General features: G+C 46.2%; 1 protein-coding gene across 1 annotated transcript in view; it reads left to right on the top strand.

Moving 5' to 3' along the window:
• The window catches only part of IGSF9B (immunoglobulin superfamily member 9B), a 94,604-nt gene that overhangs the window by 55,568 nt on the left and 21,347 nt on the right, over nt 1–17,689 (top strand). Inside the window, 4 exon segments of the mRNA XM_037882488.2 lie at nt 1,970–2,110; nt 3,499–3,615; nt 6,523–6,673; nt 8,165–8,276. Coding sequence (XP_037738416.1) covers nt 1,970–2,110; nt 3,499–3,615; nt 6,523–6,673; nt 8,165–8,276 — 521 coding nt within the window.

Genomic DNA, 17,689 nt, shown 5'->3' with positions numbered 1-17,689 from the left:
AAAAGGCCCAGTTGTGCTGATGACTTTTTTCTTTTTTCTAATGGGGATACAAAAGAGAATGGACTGGGACCCCCACCAATTCATCTGCTGATAGTAATGACATCTGAACACTATTGATCTGGGTAGTGTATTTGAATTAATGCCCCTGGCTAAGTATTCCATACCCCATTACCAGGGCCCTGTGCCAAAGACTTTCCCTATAGCAATAGATTTATACCATTCAGATAGATCCATTATAACTAGCCATCACAGCTGGTAGTCTCAAAATGATTACAAACATTTTTAAAGCTGTATTTAAAACCCACTATGTTCAGAAGAGACTCTCCTGTGGATGAAATCACAACGAAAGTAACCCTTGTTCTGTGTGTGATTCTGAGTGTCTCTTTAGATTGTAAATTCCTGGAGATAGTGACATTGCCATTTTGTTTTCCTTTTAAAACCGTTGTTTCAGATATCTCATGTTTGTAAAACACTTGAGATGCTATGTTACTTTAGGAGATTTTTTTCAAAGCAGTTTGGGGGGATTTAGATACACACCTTCCATTATGTTTAAGGTAATGTATCAAAATCTCAGCCATAGCCTGTATGCAGCAAATAGGCAAAAGCAAAATGATGGGATTAACCATTTCAGTGCCACTTGACACCAAGCACCTGGCTTAAACCTGGTTATATTCCAGAGAAATGTTAGCTTAGTAAAAAACACATCTGCTTTTGGCTGCAGCATGGTTGATGAAATTGGTTTCAGCAGCTGTCATGTTAAGTTCAAACTCTGTGTCTCCCCCCACTGCTGAGGAGCTGAATCAGCATTATGTGGAGTGTTGGAAGAATTTCAGAGTAGCAGCAGCAGCAACGTGAAGAATGAAAAGAATTTGTTCAAATGACGTCTTGAGTGGGTTTCGTGACGCGGCACAAATCTTGAAATGGCAGCAATGTTGTTTAGGGTGGTCGAGGAGGAAGGACCGGGAGTAATGGCATGAAATTGAGCAAAAGAAAACTCAAGCTGAACATCAGGAGGAAGTAACTTCCCGAGATCAAGATTGGTTAGGGTTTGGAGTGCTCTTCCCGGAAGAAGTGCTGGCACTTCTATTGCTTGGAACAATAGAAACTAGATTGGATAAAATCTGTTCACCAGTGAACTAGACAGCAATCCCGCCTTGGTGCCTGGGATGATGGCCTTGGTGGGCCTGATACAGTACAGGTGTTCTCCATCTCTGAAGAGAGGATGTCACACTGCAAATAAAATTAAACCTCTTAATGAGACCATTTTTGCCTCTGCTTCGTGGAGGTAGGAAGCTGTAGAGGGTAAGGAGCTCTGGAATGCTTTGAAGAACAGTGTGCACCGTCTGGACGTTCCATTGCTCCTAAAGATGTTTTTTATGCTCGGAGTAGCCTTGCTTTGTGGCAGACTCGAAGGAATGTGTTGATTCATAGATTTTATTTATTTATTTTTTTTTATTATTTTTTTTGAAGCCCAGAAGGGAGACCATTATACTAATCTAGTCCGAATGGGCCAGAAGAAACTATTCTAATTATCTGGTTGACATCTTCTTGGGTTTTTCATAATCTAGAGAGATTCAAGGAGTTGAAAAAGAAAAATTTTGGAGTTTATGGAGTTAGAAACTCTGCAACCAAGGAACGGAGGTTCTAACTCCTGACCATGAAAGTCCCATTTGTCTGGCCTGCAAAGGGGATCCCATCTGTGATATGGAGCTGTCATTAGCAGCTGTGCTGTATTTGAAGGTGTTGCAAGGTGAGAGCAGAAAAGGGAATAAAGGGTCTCAGACAATACACAGGATCTCCAGCCCAGAAATTACAGTGACTCGTTATTACAAATAAACTTGAGAATGGATTAAGATTTGGACATCTCGCAGAAGCATTGAAGACCACATTCAGGGGATGTTTTGGGACCATGGATAAGCGATAACTACTCTTGGTCTTGTGGTAACTCCCATCTCTCTTGGCCTTCCAGTATTCTGGCTGGAACCTGCTGGAAGACGGGTCAATCCGAATAGAGGAGGTAACAGAGGAAGCTCTCGGCACTTATACCTGTGTGCCTTATAACGCTCTGGGTACGATGGGCCAGTCCCCCGCTGCCCGACTGGTACTGAAGGTAACATACCCATTTGATTCCTTGCTATCAGAAAACTTTCAGTAGTTTCTTTAATGATGGCATTATCGTGCCAAAGAAGAGTTCTCTGGGGCGGTGTTGGGGATTGGAGCACATGCATGTATTTTATAAAAATCAGGATGGATAAAAATTATTATTTTAAAAAAAAATGAATTTTTTATTTTGAAATGATTTTTTAAAAGTACATGTCACTAGTTCTTTCCATTGTACAGTCTTTAATTGCTGCAATGGATGGCTTGTACTTGTTTCTTTTAGCTAGCTTTCGAATAGTTAGGAGAGTTTCAGATTTTTACATAGCCTTTTTTCTACGAGGAAGTTTCATACTTCACGTGCTCATGTGTGCTGAAAGAAGTAAGTGCGGGCCCTCAGTAATGGTCACACTGTGTGGGAAAACACAAGCTCAAAAGCAAAATTGATTAGCAAATAGCCTGTGTTAGATTTGTGACCAACACTACCTTCCTATATATTGAACTTTTGCAAGTTAAGAAAGCTGGAGTGTTTTGAAGTGGGTTATATCTTCATCAGGGTTTATAGTTTAAAGCCAATGGGACTTGTGCTCCCAAATCACTTAGATGCTTTTGAAAATCCCACATTTAGGTGCATAAATATGGGCGTAGGCTCCTATTTTTGAAAAAAATTGGTTTTTTTTTTTTTTTTTAAATCACAAGAACTTTGCTAAGGTATTGAGTCAAAATACGTTACCACTGAAGCAAAGATTTTTGCCGCTAAAAGATTTTATAAAAAAAATAAACAATTTTAGCCCTCGATGCCGCAAACACTTAAGCGCATGCTTAACTTGAAGCCCATTAGTACTCCCAATGAAGTCCACAAGATTGTTCTTGTGAGGAAAGTTCCTGCATCATCTTTTTTTAACAAAAAGACAAGCTGAGTGTTGTAATGGTTAACGTTTTATTTTGATGTTTACATGGCAATGATTTGTAAACCTGTTACAGTTTTCAACATAAAGAAAAAAGTTACTTACATAGCTGCTGAAGTGTTTGCAAATTCAGGGCCTTAATTTCCAATATTTTTGGTCCCCCCCTTCCCTCCCCCACGTTTAGTTATGTACAATTCAGAGATGACACCCGAGCAGAGTGGTCCTCTAGAAATTTTCCCAGCATTTATAACTTGCAATAAGCTTAAATTGCTGCAGCCCACCTTTTCAATTCATTTTACAAAGCCCCAACCTGATTTAAAATCAATGAATTAAAAAAACAAACAAACCAGGTGATTTAAATCCTTCTGCCCTGATGAGAACCCACTAGATCTTAACTTGATTTGTGAGTAGATCTTCAAGGAGTGTGTGTGTGTGTGTGTGTACACGTGCCAATTGTCTGGTGACAGTTACTTGAGTTTTCCCTCGGCTGCAGGACCCACCCTATTTCACGGTGCTACCAGGCTGGGAGTACAGACAAGAGGCAGGGAGGGAGCTGTTGATCCCTTGTGCTGCTGCAGGAGACCCCTTTCCTGTCATCGCCTGGAGAAAGGTACCCGGCCTGCCAGACAAATCTGCAGTGCCTTTGGCTTTTGATGAATATTGCAGACAGAGAAGCCACACTCTCTGTCCCGGTAAGAACAAACTGCAGGTACAGCTGCTTCGCTTCGGGCTGCACCACTGCCGTCCTGTCCCGCAGGTGGGTGGGGGAAACCCAGCTCCTGACAACCAAGTGTTTAATACCATGAAACCTTCACAGCAGCATCTGCAAAGCTGAGCACGGCCCCTGCCCCCTCTTCCTCTGGCTGCTCCACACTGGTATCAACTTCAGGAACACCCACCGACGCTTCCCCACCCTTTCTGCTGGGGTTGCCACCTGCAGGACGGAAAAACCCTCCTGGGGTGCTAGATTGGGACGATGCAGAGTTGACTGCATCAGCAGGTGAAGCATTGGCAATGGTAGAGCAGGGGTTCCCCGTGGCGGTCCGCGGCTGCACTTTTGGAAGTATCCCCCTCTCGGTGGAAGCTACCAGGCTTTTTTAGTGCAGTCCCGCAGCTGCTTTGGTCCCCTCTTGGAATGTATATTCTGCAGCCTGGGACATTTGCCCACACATGGGTTCTTCATGGTAAAGAACCAGCCTGTTACTTTAACACCTCCGGAGGGCACATAGAATTGGAATGGAAAGAAATATTTTTACTTTTGTCTCAGTTGTGTCCCCAAGTGCCCCTGTGATGCGGCCTGCATTGGCATGATAATGGCGTCCCGATATCCTGCTTTAATTCCAGGCCCTTGAATTGGCATGTCGTAGGATAGCTCTATGACTACGGCTACTATAGCCTGGTGGATTTTGGCCTGAGGGGGATCTTTTTTCCCCCTTCTTCTATACAGTCTGGCAGCTAGGGATGGAGAATTCCCTCCTTTGGACTGGGTCTTCTGCCCAGATACACAAGCTTCTTGTTTTCCAGTAGCACCAATAGTCATTCCTCAGCGACCAATGTAGTCACTCACTGTGGGCTTCCCAGGTCTCCGCATGCTAGCCAGCGTGCCCCTCCTCTCAAGTCTCCGTTCTCCATATAGAAAAGCAGTCAAACCAGTGGGACCTGCTTAGCCCTTTGTCCCTACTGCAGGACCTTCTTCCCGGGCCTTCCATCCTTTTTACTGCTCTTTCTTCTTTATTTGCTGCTGTTTTGTGGCGCTCTCCAGCCTTGCATACACGATGCACAGGGCCGGGATTTCCCAAGTACGCCATATCTAGCTTAGGGGAGAGAGCGGGAAATGGAAAGGCTCCCAACAGGACAAACAGGTAGTTATGTTGGGGTAGTCAGTGCAAGGGTACACCAGCTCACTGTGGAAGACCATGCACAGCTGGCGTTGCCCTTGATTTTTCTGGGTTCGAGGCAGAAGATAATAAAGTAGCCCAAGGGCAAACCTCCGTGGATGCGGGTAAGAGAATGAGCAATTGAAGTGATTTGCTCACTCCTCGAGAACACTTGCATCTTTCTGTCCATCTTATTTCCTTTCTCCTTCATTTCTTTTAATCCTTTCCTTTATTTCTCCTGCTTTTCAACATCTTCCCGTCTGCCCCATGGTTTTTTCTGTTTCTTCTGCCTTGATTATCCCTGGGCATGTCATCCTCCAGTGTTTTCAGTCAGGACTAGTCTGGACTTACCTGGGTTCCATCAGAAAACATAAAACCAAAGGCCCTCACACACTACAGGCTCATGAAAGCTACGGCCACCTCAAACCTGGCTTCTGTGGTGAGGCCACTGAAGGCCTTGGATTCAGCACTGGTAGCCACTTAGGGCGGTTGATCGCACTGCTCCCCCACCAAAAAAAAAAAATCTAGCCATATACAGGTGTTGACAGATAACATTGCATAGAAGGCCAGTAAATCCTAACAAAGCTATGCACAAGAAATCCACAGAAAAGCTATGCACATGTTGTGGGGAATGAGGACTTCGAAGCGATTTAGGATTTGTACAACTTCAGTTTACGGGTGTGAATGTCACTGGTTATGGAACCCAGCATCTCAGCCATCAAAAGAGACGGTCACCTTCTCCCCCCCCCCCCCCCCCCATTAAAACAAAACAGAGCACCTAGGCTTTTCTTCCTGAATGGTTCCAGCCTTGGTAGCCCTGTTTGTGAAATGTGTCCTTTTGAACCTTTACTGAGGAACACTATGGTGTGGATACAGTTTACTTTCTAAGAGTAAATCGGAGTATTATTTAAAGCATTCGTATACAGGCATATTCTCTACTCAGTTGTACCATTGCCACAGAGACAAATTTGACCTCTAGTGTGGAAACTTAGAACCAGGTAAAAGGCAGAGATCACATTTTTAAAATGGGGCAGGTTTGTTCTTAATGGTGCATTTGCAGGCTCCAGTGGACACTAAGTGGTTACTCATTTTAGGTTCTCAAAGCGTGTACTGGAGCAATCAAAGATCCATATCACTCACCCTAACTGACATAAAACTCTGGCTTAGTGCGTGTGATCATATCTCCTTCTAGTGGCTGGCACCAGAGACTACAATAGCCTGCTACTTGCAGCTAAAGGAGTTCTCTTTTATCTCAAGTGCCAGAGAGACTTGTGCTTTGGATGCTGAACGTCCCAGGTTGAATCTCCTCAGAGGTCCGTGGTGTCCGTATGTCTGTGTGTTTATGCTTACGTAGCCAAGTTGTAAACACGGCTCTGTTCTGCATGCATTATGTCTAATTATCCTGCCATTTTTAATTGGCATGGTTAACTGAAAATCCGTAAACGTGCTGCCATCTGCCGATCTTTGTAGCCAGCCCCAAGTGCTGGAGAGCCTGGAGCCTCTTGACCCCCGGCTGGTATTCTGTGGGTCTCGCACGTAGAGCCTCGCCACCAGAGTGTGACCTCATGCTGCTGCTGTGCAATGTGCTTCTGAGTTGTTGTTGTTTTTTCTTCCCCTTTGCTCTCTCTTCTTTGCTCAAGGTAGGGAAGCCCAGTAGAAGCAAGCACAACACCCTTCCAGGTGGCACCCTGCAGTTCCGATCCCTCAGCAAGGACGACCATGGGGAGTGGGAGTGCGTCGCTACCAACGTGGTCGCAAGCATTACTGCCAGCACTCACCTTACAGTCATAGGTATGAGAAGGCCAAGGGCTGGTCGGGGGGGCTTGGGAGGGCACGGCAAGAAGGGATAACTGAAGGGGAATAGGGAAGGGTGGAGGAGGGGGAAATAGAAGGGGAGGAGCGGGTGTCGTCAAGAAGGTGGGAGAGCAAAGGCCGTGCAAGGGGATAAGCAGACCAAGAGATCACTGGGAGGAAAGGACTGAGCTGGAATAAAAGAGGTTGGTGATGGAGGGGGGAAACCAGAGGAGCAGCTGAGGGGTGGGAAAAGTTGCTGAGTGGGAGGGATGAGGTTAGAGAGAGAGACCACACTAGTCTCTTCAGGTGCCCTCCTCACAGGACATTAGCCCGTAAGTCTATGTGTGGGGACGGAGGGTGGAGAAAGTCTTTGGATTCCCCTCCCAACCTTCCCTACCCTCCTTTGTATTCTGGATTGATCTGAGCCCTGCATCTCCAGCGGCTGGGTACATAGACACTGCAATTGAAGGTGTAATTGTAGCGTGGGTAGGCATACCGGCGCTAGCTTTAATCTAGCTACTGCAGGTAACAATGTGACTGAGGCTGCAGCAGCCTGGACTTGAGTGCGGGTTAGTAACCCAAGCACATACCCAGGGTCCCTGATGGGCTACCGTCACACCTTAATATGTGGTGTAGCTGTACCCTTTGTTTGCTCCTGGAGTCGATTACCTGAGCTTTCAGCTTGTAAATGGATTGGCTGTTGGATAATTTGGAGGCGGGGGTGCGCTTCTCTGTGTCAGGAGAGGTTCATGTTTCCTGTCTGATTGTGCCAAGCTGTGTGTCTGAAAGGTATTACTCAGGGGCGCTTCTCATGAAAAGAAGAGCAACATTTTCCTTTAATTTCACACTCCAGTGGTGCTGTCTTTAAATCTCTGTCCTTTTTATTACGGCCACGTCCTGAGGCAGATTGAAGGGCTCCCCTCCTCGCTGGCCAAGTGTGTCCTCCCCTGCCGCAGCACAGTTAGAAGACAATTTGGTTAAATCTCGAGGGTTTCTTAATCCTGTGAACTCCCAGATACTAAAGTATGTTCCTTTGTGGTTCCTCTAATTAATGGACTTGCTTGCTGAGAAGGCTAGGTGTGCAGTAGTTCTGTGTGCCCAGCACACCTGCATGTTTCCCAGTAATGCTTTCTGCTGGGAGAAGCTGGTGCTTAAAATGGGCCCCTTCTCTGAATTGTCAGACCACCAGTACAGATAGAGGTGGTCGGCACCACTGACTTATCTGGATGCATTCTCCAATGGGACAGATCTTGCTTCCCGAAAGTAAAGTTTTAAGTCCTCTCTGAGTGCATGGAGGCAGGGGAAAATGTCCTTCCACTCCTAAGAAGAAGCTCCCATTCCTCTAAGCTCCTGTTGTCTTTAAACAACCATAAATTCCACAGTCCAAGGGCTGCCATTCTTCTGGGTGCTCTGGTGCCTGGCCCTATGTATGTGTATGTGTATTTCTCTCTGTTTTGCCTCTTACACTGAGTTTCTCTCTACCTTCAGGCACAAGCCCTCATGCCCCGTGTAGTGTGCATGTCGTGGTCTCCATGACCTCTGCCAACGTCTCCTGGGAGCCTGGCTATGACGGTGGATACGAGCAGACATTCTCAGTTTGGTATGGCCCTCTGTGAGTCATCCCAGCATGCTTTGCTCTCTGCTTCGTTACCTTTCTCCTCAGCCACAACTTGGAGCCAAGCATAGGCACTGCCATTTCTAAGCTGGGGTGGGTGAGGTGGTGAGGGGAGCTTCCCATGGGCAGGACGGCTGTGAAAAGCATGGGTCAGATTCCAAGCCAGTGTAAATCAGTATAGCTCCATTGACTTGAATGGGGCTACACACACTTACATCCTCTGTGATATTTTCTGCTCTGTTGAGCATTGGTGCCCCAGAACAGTTGAAGTGTGGGGACCTGCGAGTCTACATGTACAGTTGTCAACCCCTTGCCCTTGCATGTGTTTCTGTTGTAGAAGGCTCTAGGTCCGCCATGCTTTCATTGGTCCTTTTGTCAGCCCTGAAAACTTACTCTGCTTATGTTAGAGTGGAAATACATTTTTTTCATTAATTCCCACCTGCATGTTTTATGTTATTCCCACCTATACCTAGTTAAAGATTAACTGAAAATCCTGTTTTGAATGCTTAACAGCCAAATCACTCACAGAAAATATAGAGACTGTAAAGTATACTCTCAAGAAACGTGACTACGTCAAAAGGCCACTGCTTTACTCCACAACTGCCTGTGGGTATTCAGAGTCCTAGAACAAAAGAACGGCCACACTGGGTCAGACCAAAGGTCCATCTAGCCCAGTATCCTGTCTTCTGACAGTGGCCAGTGCCAGGTGCTTCATAGGGAGTGAACAGAACAGGTAATCATCAAGCGATCCATCCCCTATTGCCCATTCCAAGCTTTCTAATAATACCACTCGGGACTTACACAGAATACGTCTCCGATTTGCTGACTTCAATGAGACAAGTGAGCGTTTGTTACATTTTTAGTCCTCTTAGCCCTGCTGAGCCACCACAGCTATAAGAAAGCAGGCTGCATCCTACTCCCACTGGCACATCCGCCACATAGGATCCTGCTCCCACTGATGTCAAAGGTGGAATTCCAGCTGACCTCAATGGAGCAGGATCAGACCCTACATTCTGAGACGGAACGCACTTCTGCCTGTTGAGATGCCCTAAGGGCGAAGGCCATTTCCTGCTCCCACTGGCTCTGCGAAGAATCGAAGACCTCTAAGGAAGACGACAGTTGCTTAATGGAAACAAATGATACAGCAAAAGGGACTCATATTTTCTACCTATATTGTCGGTGTTCTTCGGTTTTACAGTAATGATTGGCCAAAACCGTTGACAGTTGCTAGATTTAAAAAGCTGTTTAACACCTGTCCAGAGTAAACACCAAATTCTGATAGCTTTTGAGGGTTTCTGGATCCACACGTTAAACAGTTGTGCCAAGATTCACACATCCAGCATCCTAGCGCAACAAGGCCCACAGCACGGGGATAAGTGCCAGCATTCAATCTACAGCTTCCCAGCGTGGAAGGACCTGCATGATCGCACCAGGATTCGTGCACCTGGCTGCCAGAGGTGTTGTGACTCACACATAAGTGCCAGAGATTCACATTCCCAACCTGTGACTGAAGTCGCCCCCTCCCTTCCCCCCAGTAGCGCTGCTCTTTAAGCCAGCTTTCCTTTTTCCCCACGGGTAGTGGACTGTGGAAATGCTTCTGCAGTTAACCCTTGTCGTGAGAATCGTGGTGGGCTGCAGCACAGACCAGTGTCTCATTTGGATGCTGAGCTTATTTGCATTCTGTTCCTTCTCAGGATCTCTGTCAACTGAAATATGAAACGTAAAGGTGATGACGACCTTCTGTGTTTCATCTGTGGCTTTCTTCTTCCCCTTCCCTCCTCCCCCACACCAGTTGGTTCGTTCGTTCTTTCTTTTCTTAATGTGGCCAGATGGAGTCTCCAGATAGAGTGGAGATTGGATACATGCTTCCCCTGATAAATTCTGCTCTGCTTGAGACAGAGCACCGTACCAGAGCTCGGAAAGTGGGGGCTGGGCAGTAGCGTGGGGAGACAAAAGAAAGGGAATAGAAAGAGGGAGAAAATGAGAGCGCGAGAGAGAGCGAGAGGAGGGAGGAAAAGAGCTATGAACAAGCAAGAGAATGAGCTTAGAGCGCAGAATTCACACAACTGCCTCTGATTAAAATGTCCTTGAGAAGGAATAATTAAACCTCCTTCCTTTTGAAACGCATCTCACCTTGGAGGAGGATGTCAGCTGCTACTGTTTGCTGCCAGCTTCCTTTACTGATTCTTTGTCTACTTCCTGAAAAGCCAGGATCTCCCATCTCCTTTGAGATACCAAACAAAATGAGACTAAAGTAAAAAACAGTGGAAGGGGAATGGGTAGATGGGGGAATATTAGCTCACAGCTTGAGTAAGGGCTGTACAGTGGTGTTGGACGATGGTCCAGTGTGGTGTGGGAACCACTTCTGGGTAGAGGAGGAGGAGAGCCCACTTTGCTTGTAGAAAGTCATCCCTCTGAGTATTAGCTGCTCATGGGAAGTGTCAGCCAGGGAGACCCTGTGGGATATGGTGCCAGAGGGATTGGAGAGAGAAAGCCAAAGCAGGCTTGTCTGCTGCAGAGCTACTGCTCATTATTCATGTCCACTTATCAATGCCAGCCCTCCTCTCCTTCACAGACTGGAAATCCGGGCAAAGGTTATGCATTCTTCTCCCTGCTGTATTTATATGACCCTCCTCAAAGAGACCTTTCCTGCAGGTCAAGCCCTTTGGACTCTGCTCTTTCTCGCCTTTGTCCTTATTGGCAGCTGCTGCCATCCTTCTAACTTAACGTTTTCTCCTGCTTTGCTGAGCATCCTGTGTTGACAGTGTTGTTCCGTATCCCACCTTTTGGCTGTGCTGGGACGCTTTGATTATAAATTTCACCCACTCTGTCAAAAATGGCACTTTCTCTTCCAACGAACAAACCAGAATAGAGCTCTGGGGAGCTGAAAAGTTAATTCCATCCTGCCAAGTGTGCAGTGTTCGGAACTACGTTTCAGTGAGACTTTGTGGTCTGTTATGCCGCTTTAGGATAGTTTTATGTGGGTCTGAACAGCACCTTCCATGGGAGCGAGACCTGGCCTGGGCCTTCTGGCTTTTGTAGGCTAATGCAGAGGCCAAGAGCTCACAGGTAGTCGTGGATGTTACAATCTACATGGGTAAGAGGAGGATGGGCCATGACTCTGAGGCTGCTGTTCTTTATAAAAAGATCTAAGCGGCGTTTACTTCTGCCTTTATTCACTGTCCAGGTGGGTTTGAGAAAGGAGAATGGCATTTATAAAAAAGCACTGTTTATTAATAACTTTCCTTCCATCTTATAGCGTGCATTTCATCCAAGGACCTTAAAGTGCTTGTAAATATATCTGCACCTTCAGAATATATCTTTAGTAGGGGGATCACATGCTGGTGGGGACCAACAAGTCCCATGTGTAGCCCAGACTCCGTTTCAGCTGTTTCCCCCTTCTTCTCTAGTTGTTAGGGCGTGCTGTGAATACAAGTCCAGCTCCACAGAGACATTTGGAGAGAGTCCATGCGACAGCAGCTGGGTAGCTCAAGCATGCTGCTTGTGTCTGTGCAGTATCTTTAGGGAAGAGCTTTCCCCATGCTTTGATGGTGATCAGTGCTGGATTTATAACCAACACCCCTCCTGTGTCATGCTGTTCCAGTTACTTAGCTGCCTTACTGAGATTGACAGCTTAGAGGCCTGGGCCAGGCATCAATAAGGAGCCAGTGGGAGGGAACGCTTGAAGGCAGCAGCGTTAAATACTGCAGGGAGACCTGAATCAGACAAACATTTTTGAGCGCAGCTTCTTTCCTGACCTCATACCAACTGCTGGTGTGACAGAGGATTCTGGGAGCTGTAGTTTTTTAAGGTAGTTTTGTTAAACAGGAAAGACTTCCTATCCACTCTGTTTCTCTGCAGGACTCTTTGCTTCTGGTAAAGGAGGACTTGTGGCACCTTAGAGACTAACCAGTTTATTTGAGCATAAGCTTACGTGATCTACAGCTCACTTCATCGAATGCATAAAGCTGTAGCTCACGAAAGCTTATGCTCAGATAAATTGGTAAGTCTCTAAGGTGCCACAAGTCCTCCTTTTCTTTTTGCGAATACAGACTAACACGGCTGCTACTCTGAAACCTTTGCTTCTGGTGTATGCGGAGTTCCTCTGTGCATATGGCTTTGTTCCCCCCTTGGCCACTTCCATAGCTTCATGCTTCCTTTCTCCCTCCATTGTGGCAGTATCTGTCTTCTCCCCATCCCTTATCTCCTGCTTTGTAGGCTTGCCCAGATGAATAGCTAGTGGCTTTACATATGTTGTGTACACCATAATTCTTTCTCTAATATATATACACTACAGCAATCCCTTGTAAATACGCTACTGACACTATGATAAACTGCAGCTTGTGGAGATTATTACTGCAGTATATATTTCTAATGGGGGCTTAGAGTTCATAGCTATTGTTGTTTTCTACTCCATTGCAAGTCAGGGATGCCACTTTGAGGCATTTAAGTGACATTATTTGCCATGACTTGGAGATGTAATCTCACAAGGTCATGAATCTTGAGGAGTACACCTGGGAACCTTTGGTCCCCCTGTTCACACTGGGTTTGTGGAATGGATTAGTAAAAAGACTTGAGGCTATCCTGTCTGAAAGGTTCCCTTCCCTTCCTATTCTGGTCCTGAATTCTCTGCCAATAGTTCCGGTAGGTGATGTTTTCCTTTGTGTGATTGTGTATGTATACGTTCCGCTGTAGGTGTGCACCTAATGCACTCGAGCAAGAGACTTCCCATACCCACTGGTGGCGCACGCATCCCGCTGTCTTCATGTGCCAAGTGATGGCATGAAAGGGGCTTGGGCACTGCCTCCCTCAGTTCCTTCTCACCACCCCGGCAAGAGTTGGAGAACCCTGTCGTTCTCTGAGCTTCAGTTAGCCAGCCATAAAGCAAAAAGAAATTATTCGTGTGTGTTTGGTTGTAGCTTACTGTTAGTTTTAGTGTAGTTAGAATTTAGTGGATTTAATATACTGAAATCCCCAGGTTTTGAACAATTTGTCACATTCAGGGCTGTGATTTCTATTAATGACAGACAAAAGCGTTGCTGAAACTGCTTAGGTGAGGGGCATGTGGGGACAAATGTCCTATTTGTACCTCCTTCCCAATGAGAATAAAAAAGCAGAGGGATTTCCGCCTCAAAGTACGTCGTCTTGAGAAGGTCACAGGTCACCATTCAGCCCCAACCCCAAGGCAATGGAGTGTTTGTCCACGAGGAGTGGCATTCCAGCTGCCCCAGTTTCTAAGCCCAAGACAGGTGAGAAACATCATTCATCTTTGTCTCCAGAGGACTCCTCGAAGTGCTCAAAACCCTTCTCGGTCTTCGAGATGGATAAATGTTAAGTCTCATTCTTCCCCTCCACAAAAAGGCTCTGAAAAGTCCTCCAGGGCCAAGTCAAGAGCTGGTTGGAAGCATCGACACTCAGTTACCATCAGAGGTGACACCATTATCTCCAGCACCAGAGGGGCTGCTGAGGCTGGTGCCTTCACCCCTACCTGCAAGACAGCTGTCTCAGACCTTACCAGCTTTAGCAGCCAAGCACTTAGTTCTGCTGTTGGTGTCTTCGCTGCCGCAGGCATTCTTCACAGTAAAAGACCTTTGGGGTGTCCCTCTCCTGGGCTCTCCTTTGTTGCATCATCCAGTCCCCATCTCAGTGGCCTCCACTTCAGCGGCACTACTGACACCATCGTCTACAGTCGCCGTGGTACCGCCGATGCCGTCCGCTTCATGGGTGTATGTACCGCATCAACTCTGCGGGAACTGTCAATGTTCGCTCATTTATCTGCATTCCGACCACCTCCGTCCATCAGCACTGTCAGATACATCGTCAACATCAGTTCCTCTGGGATAACACCAGGTGCCAAGACGTGCTCCAGCACCTCCTGGGACTGCTGTTCCTTTTACTGAAGAGAGGTGCATCTCCCCTTCTTTAGACTTTGAACATGATAGACAGTCACCTGGACCCATATCTCTGTCATGATGGTTCAGGTCTCTAGACTGTCAGTGTTCTAAAGATTTCCCAAACTCTAGAGCAAGATCTTTATTATAAGGCTGCTCCAGTTTGGTGTTCCTCCATTGTGGGCTGTTAAAAGACTGGACTGTCCACCCTGGCTTTCTTGGGCCCCTTGGCCTGCTCCTAAAATATCTTGACACCTTGTTGGCTACTCAATCCAGAAGAATGTCACCTTCTCCTGTTCCTCTAGTGCCTAGGGTTGACACTTCTCTAAGCCTACAAATTCTCTTTAATGGAACCCACAGAAGAAGAGGAGACTGGAAAGGAGCTTTTAGCTGTCCCCTATCTATATCTCTCCCTCTTCTCCAGATGAGGCCATCACACCAAAGTCAGCATCACCTTCTCCTGAGGACTTGAAAGTTTTTCAAGATCTAGTTAGGAGAGTGGCTGTGTCTCTTTGGGAACACAAGCAGAGCTTGTGCAAGACAATCCTCACACGCTATTAGACGTTTTGCAAATTCCCACCCCTGAAAGGGTTAACCTTTCCAATAATGAAGCTTTACTGGAACCTACGAAGACCCTTTGGCAGATACCTGTCTCTGTCCCATCCCCTGAGAAATGGGCGGACAGATACACCTAGGTTCCTCAGCAAGAATTTGATTATTTCTTTACCCATTCCATTCTAGACTCATTAGTGCTCGCAGTGGTTAATGAGCATTCCAGGCAGCCTCACGCTAAGGCTACCTCGAAGATTATACAAGGCTGGATCTGTGTGGTAGAAAGGCATATACCATTGAGAACCTTCAGATAAGGGTCTCAAATTATCTGGCATTGTTGCCCAAATATACTTTTAGTAACTGGCCAGCAATTTCCAAATTCACGGACAAACTGCCTGAGGAATGCAGGGATCAGTTCTTGGCCATTTTGTGTTTGGAGGGCCTGTTGCTGCTCATACTTCCCTCTAAGCACCAATCGACGTGTCGGATACTGCCTTACGCTTGATGGCTGCAGCAGGCTTCTGGCATTCCAAGAGAGATGCAAAATGCAACAGAAGTTCTACCGTTTTGAAGGTGTTCAACTGTTCTCTCAGAAGACCGGTGACGTAACGTGCATGTTAAGACACTCTTGTGTGAACCTTAGTTTGTTGTGTGTCCACACCTCAGTTACAAAAGAGGAAGCAAAGTACAGGCCCTAACAGTAGCAGAGACCTGTAGAAGGAGGTCTAAGACTTCTAGGTATCTCTCACCACATCGTCTGTAACAGGCGCTTCTCACCAGATTTAAGTGACTTTTTGAAACAGGCGTTTTGATACACCTGTCTAGGACAACGTACCAACTGTGTGTCATCTCATGCATTCAGACCCCCGTTTGGGAGGAACCCATCTCTCTTGGTTTTTTTTTTGTTTGTTTGTTTTACAGTGAAGAGACCAAGATCACATTGGACAAGTGGGTGCTCAGCCTTGTAAAGTAGGGATGTGTTACCCATTTACCACCCTCCCCTTCCCCAGCTCATCCTCTGCGCTCTTGTTCAATCTCATGAGATTGTTTTTAGACCGAGAAGTACATTGATTAACACGGGAAACAATAAAGGAAGTTCCTTATCATGGAGGGGAAGGTTTCTATTCCTGCTACTTCCTAATTCCCTAGAAAGAGAGGCAGTCTTTGGCCATTATGGACTTAAGAAAGCCGAACAGATGTATCAAGAAAATCAAGTTCTTCCCAAAGCTTCATTCTTCCAAAACTAAAGAGAAGCTCCACTTCTTGTGTATTGTGGCATTTTACCTGGACCACGCATTCTTTCAGCTCCTCTCGCAGACTATATGTAGTCTATGCTGAGATGATGAAAGAGCAATCTGTTACAGCCCAGCGTATTTCACGCTGAATTTCACACTATCAAGCGTTGCTATGATCTGGCAAAAGTCTCTCCTCAAATTTGAGGATAACAGCCCACTCCACTAGGGCTCATTCCACTTTGTCAGCCTTCTTGAGCTACATCCCTATAGCGGGCATTTGTAAAGCTGGAACGTGGTCATCTGTGTGTGCATTCTCCAGGCACTTGGCTTTTACTCAAGCTTCTCCGGATGGCGCCAGATTCGACAGGTCGATGTTGCAGGTTCTCTTCAAGTAGTCTGTAGTTCTTCCACCTGTGTTGGAATTGTTGGTGGGTCTCCTACCGTGAAATGTATATGTACACAATCACTCGAAGGACAAAAAATGGTTACTTACCTGTACAGTAACTGTTGCTTTTCAAAATATGTTGTGCACATATATTCTACAACCCTCCTCTATTCCCCGCTACTTTGGTTTTTCAACTTACTGGTGGTATGAAGAAACAGAAAGGGAGGCAGAAACCGCACCCCTTTTATGCCCTGGCTTGGTGCAAGGGGTGAACGGGGTGCATCTGCCACCCATGATTATGGCTGGCAAAAGTCTCTGAGTCAAATGCATTGGTTGTGTACATACACCTACACTGGAACGTATATGTGGACAGTACATCTCAAGGAACAATAGTTACTGTACAAGTAAGTTTTCCATTTTTTCTGGATGGTACCATCCACTAGCAGAAGCTTTCCTTTGTGGAGACGTGCTAGGATGCATGCTACCAGTTAGCTGTGAGGAAAGAGGAGATGGAGGAGTAGTGGCTGGAAGAGGCAGGTGCAGACTGAGAAACAAGAGGCACCTATCTTCCCAGGCTGAATGAGCTTTGTCATTCTTGCCGTCTCCCTGGATACATTAAAATCACCCCTTTTCTTTGCTCTTCTTGCTGGATTCCTGGATCCTATATTGTGTGGGTATGGCAGTCGGGTGTTCACAGTTTGAAAAGCCATGTGTTTGGAGTCAGAGGAAGTCTCTGTGAGGATTGCAACTGCAATCTCTGCCTGCTGGGTGGCCAGGGTAGCCACCATTAGAAGGCAAAAAAGGAGATCAAGGGAAAGAAATATGGGACACAGACCTTTGCCCAAATCCTCTGCTGATGCAACTCCATTTACTTCAGAGAATTTGCCCTCTGTGTTCTTAAAGTGCAGCTATTCTTATTAAATGACATGACACCGAAAGCGTGCTGTTATGTCTGAAAAATGACTTAAAAATTGCATCCAGGAGTTCCTTATTTGTCTCAAACACGTTTACTCAGTTTCAAAGTGAAAAGATGTAGGGTTTTGTTTTTATTTTTGCAGGGGAGAGTGAAGGGTTCCCACTAACTACCATTGCTAGCCCTGTAATCCTGGGATCAGATCTCAACTTGACTGATTCCCCCCCGCCCCAATCTGACACGTGCTTAATCACCAGTTATGAAGATTATCGAGGACTGTTTCTGTCCTCGTAATGCCTGCGTAAACTCATTAGGATGGATTCTAATTTGTGATAAGGCTCCTTTACACTGCTCAGAAATGTAAATAAAATTCACTCTCGCTTTTAAACCCTTTTATGTTGCCCCGGGCCTTGGTTTAAGTG

This window comes from Chelonia mydas, chromosome 22, assembly GCF_015237465.2.
Source record: "Chelonia mydas isolate rCheMyd1 chromosome 22, rCheMyd1.pri.v2, whole genome shotgun sequence".
In the NCBI taxonomy this organism is placed as follows: domain Eukaryota; kingdom Metazoa; phylum Chordata; order Testudines; family Cheloniidae; genus Chelonia; species Chelonia mydas.
This window is presented reverse-complemented; position numbering and strand designations above follow the sequence as displayed.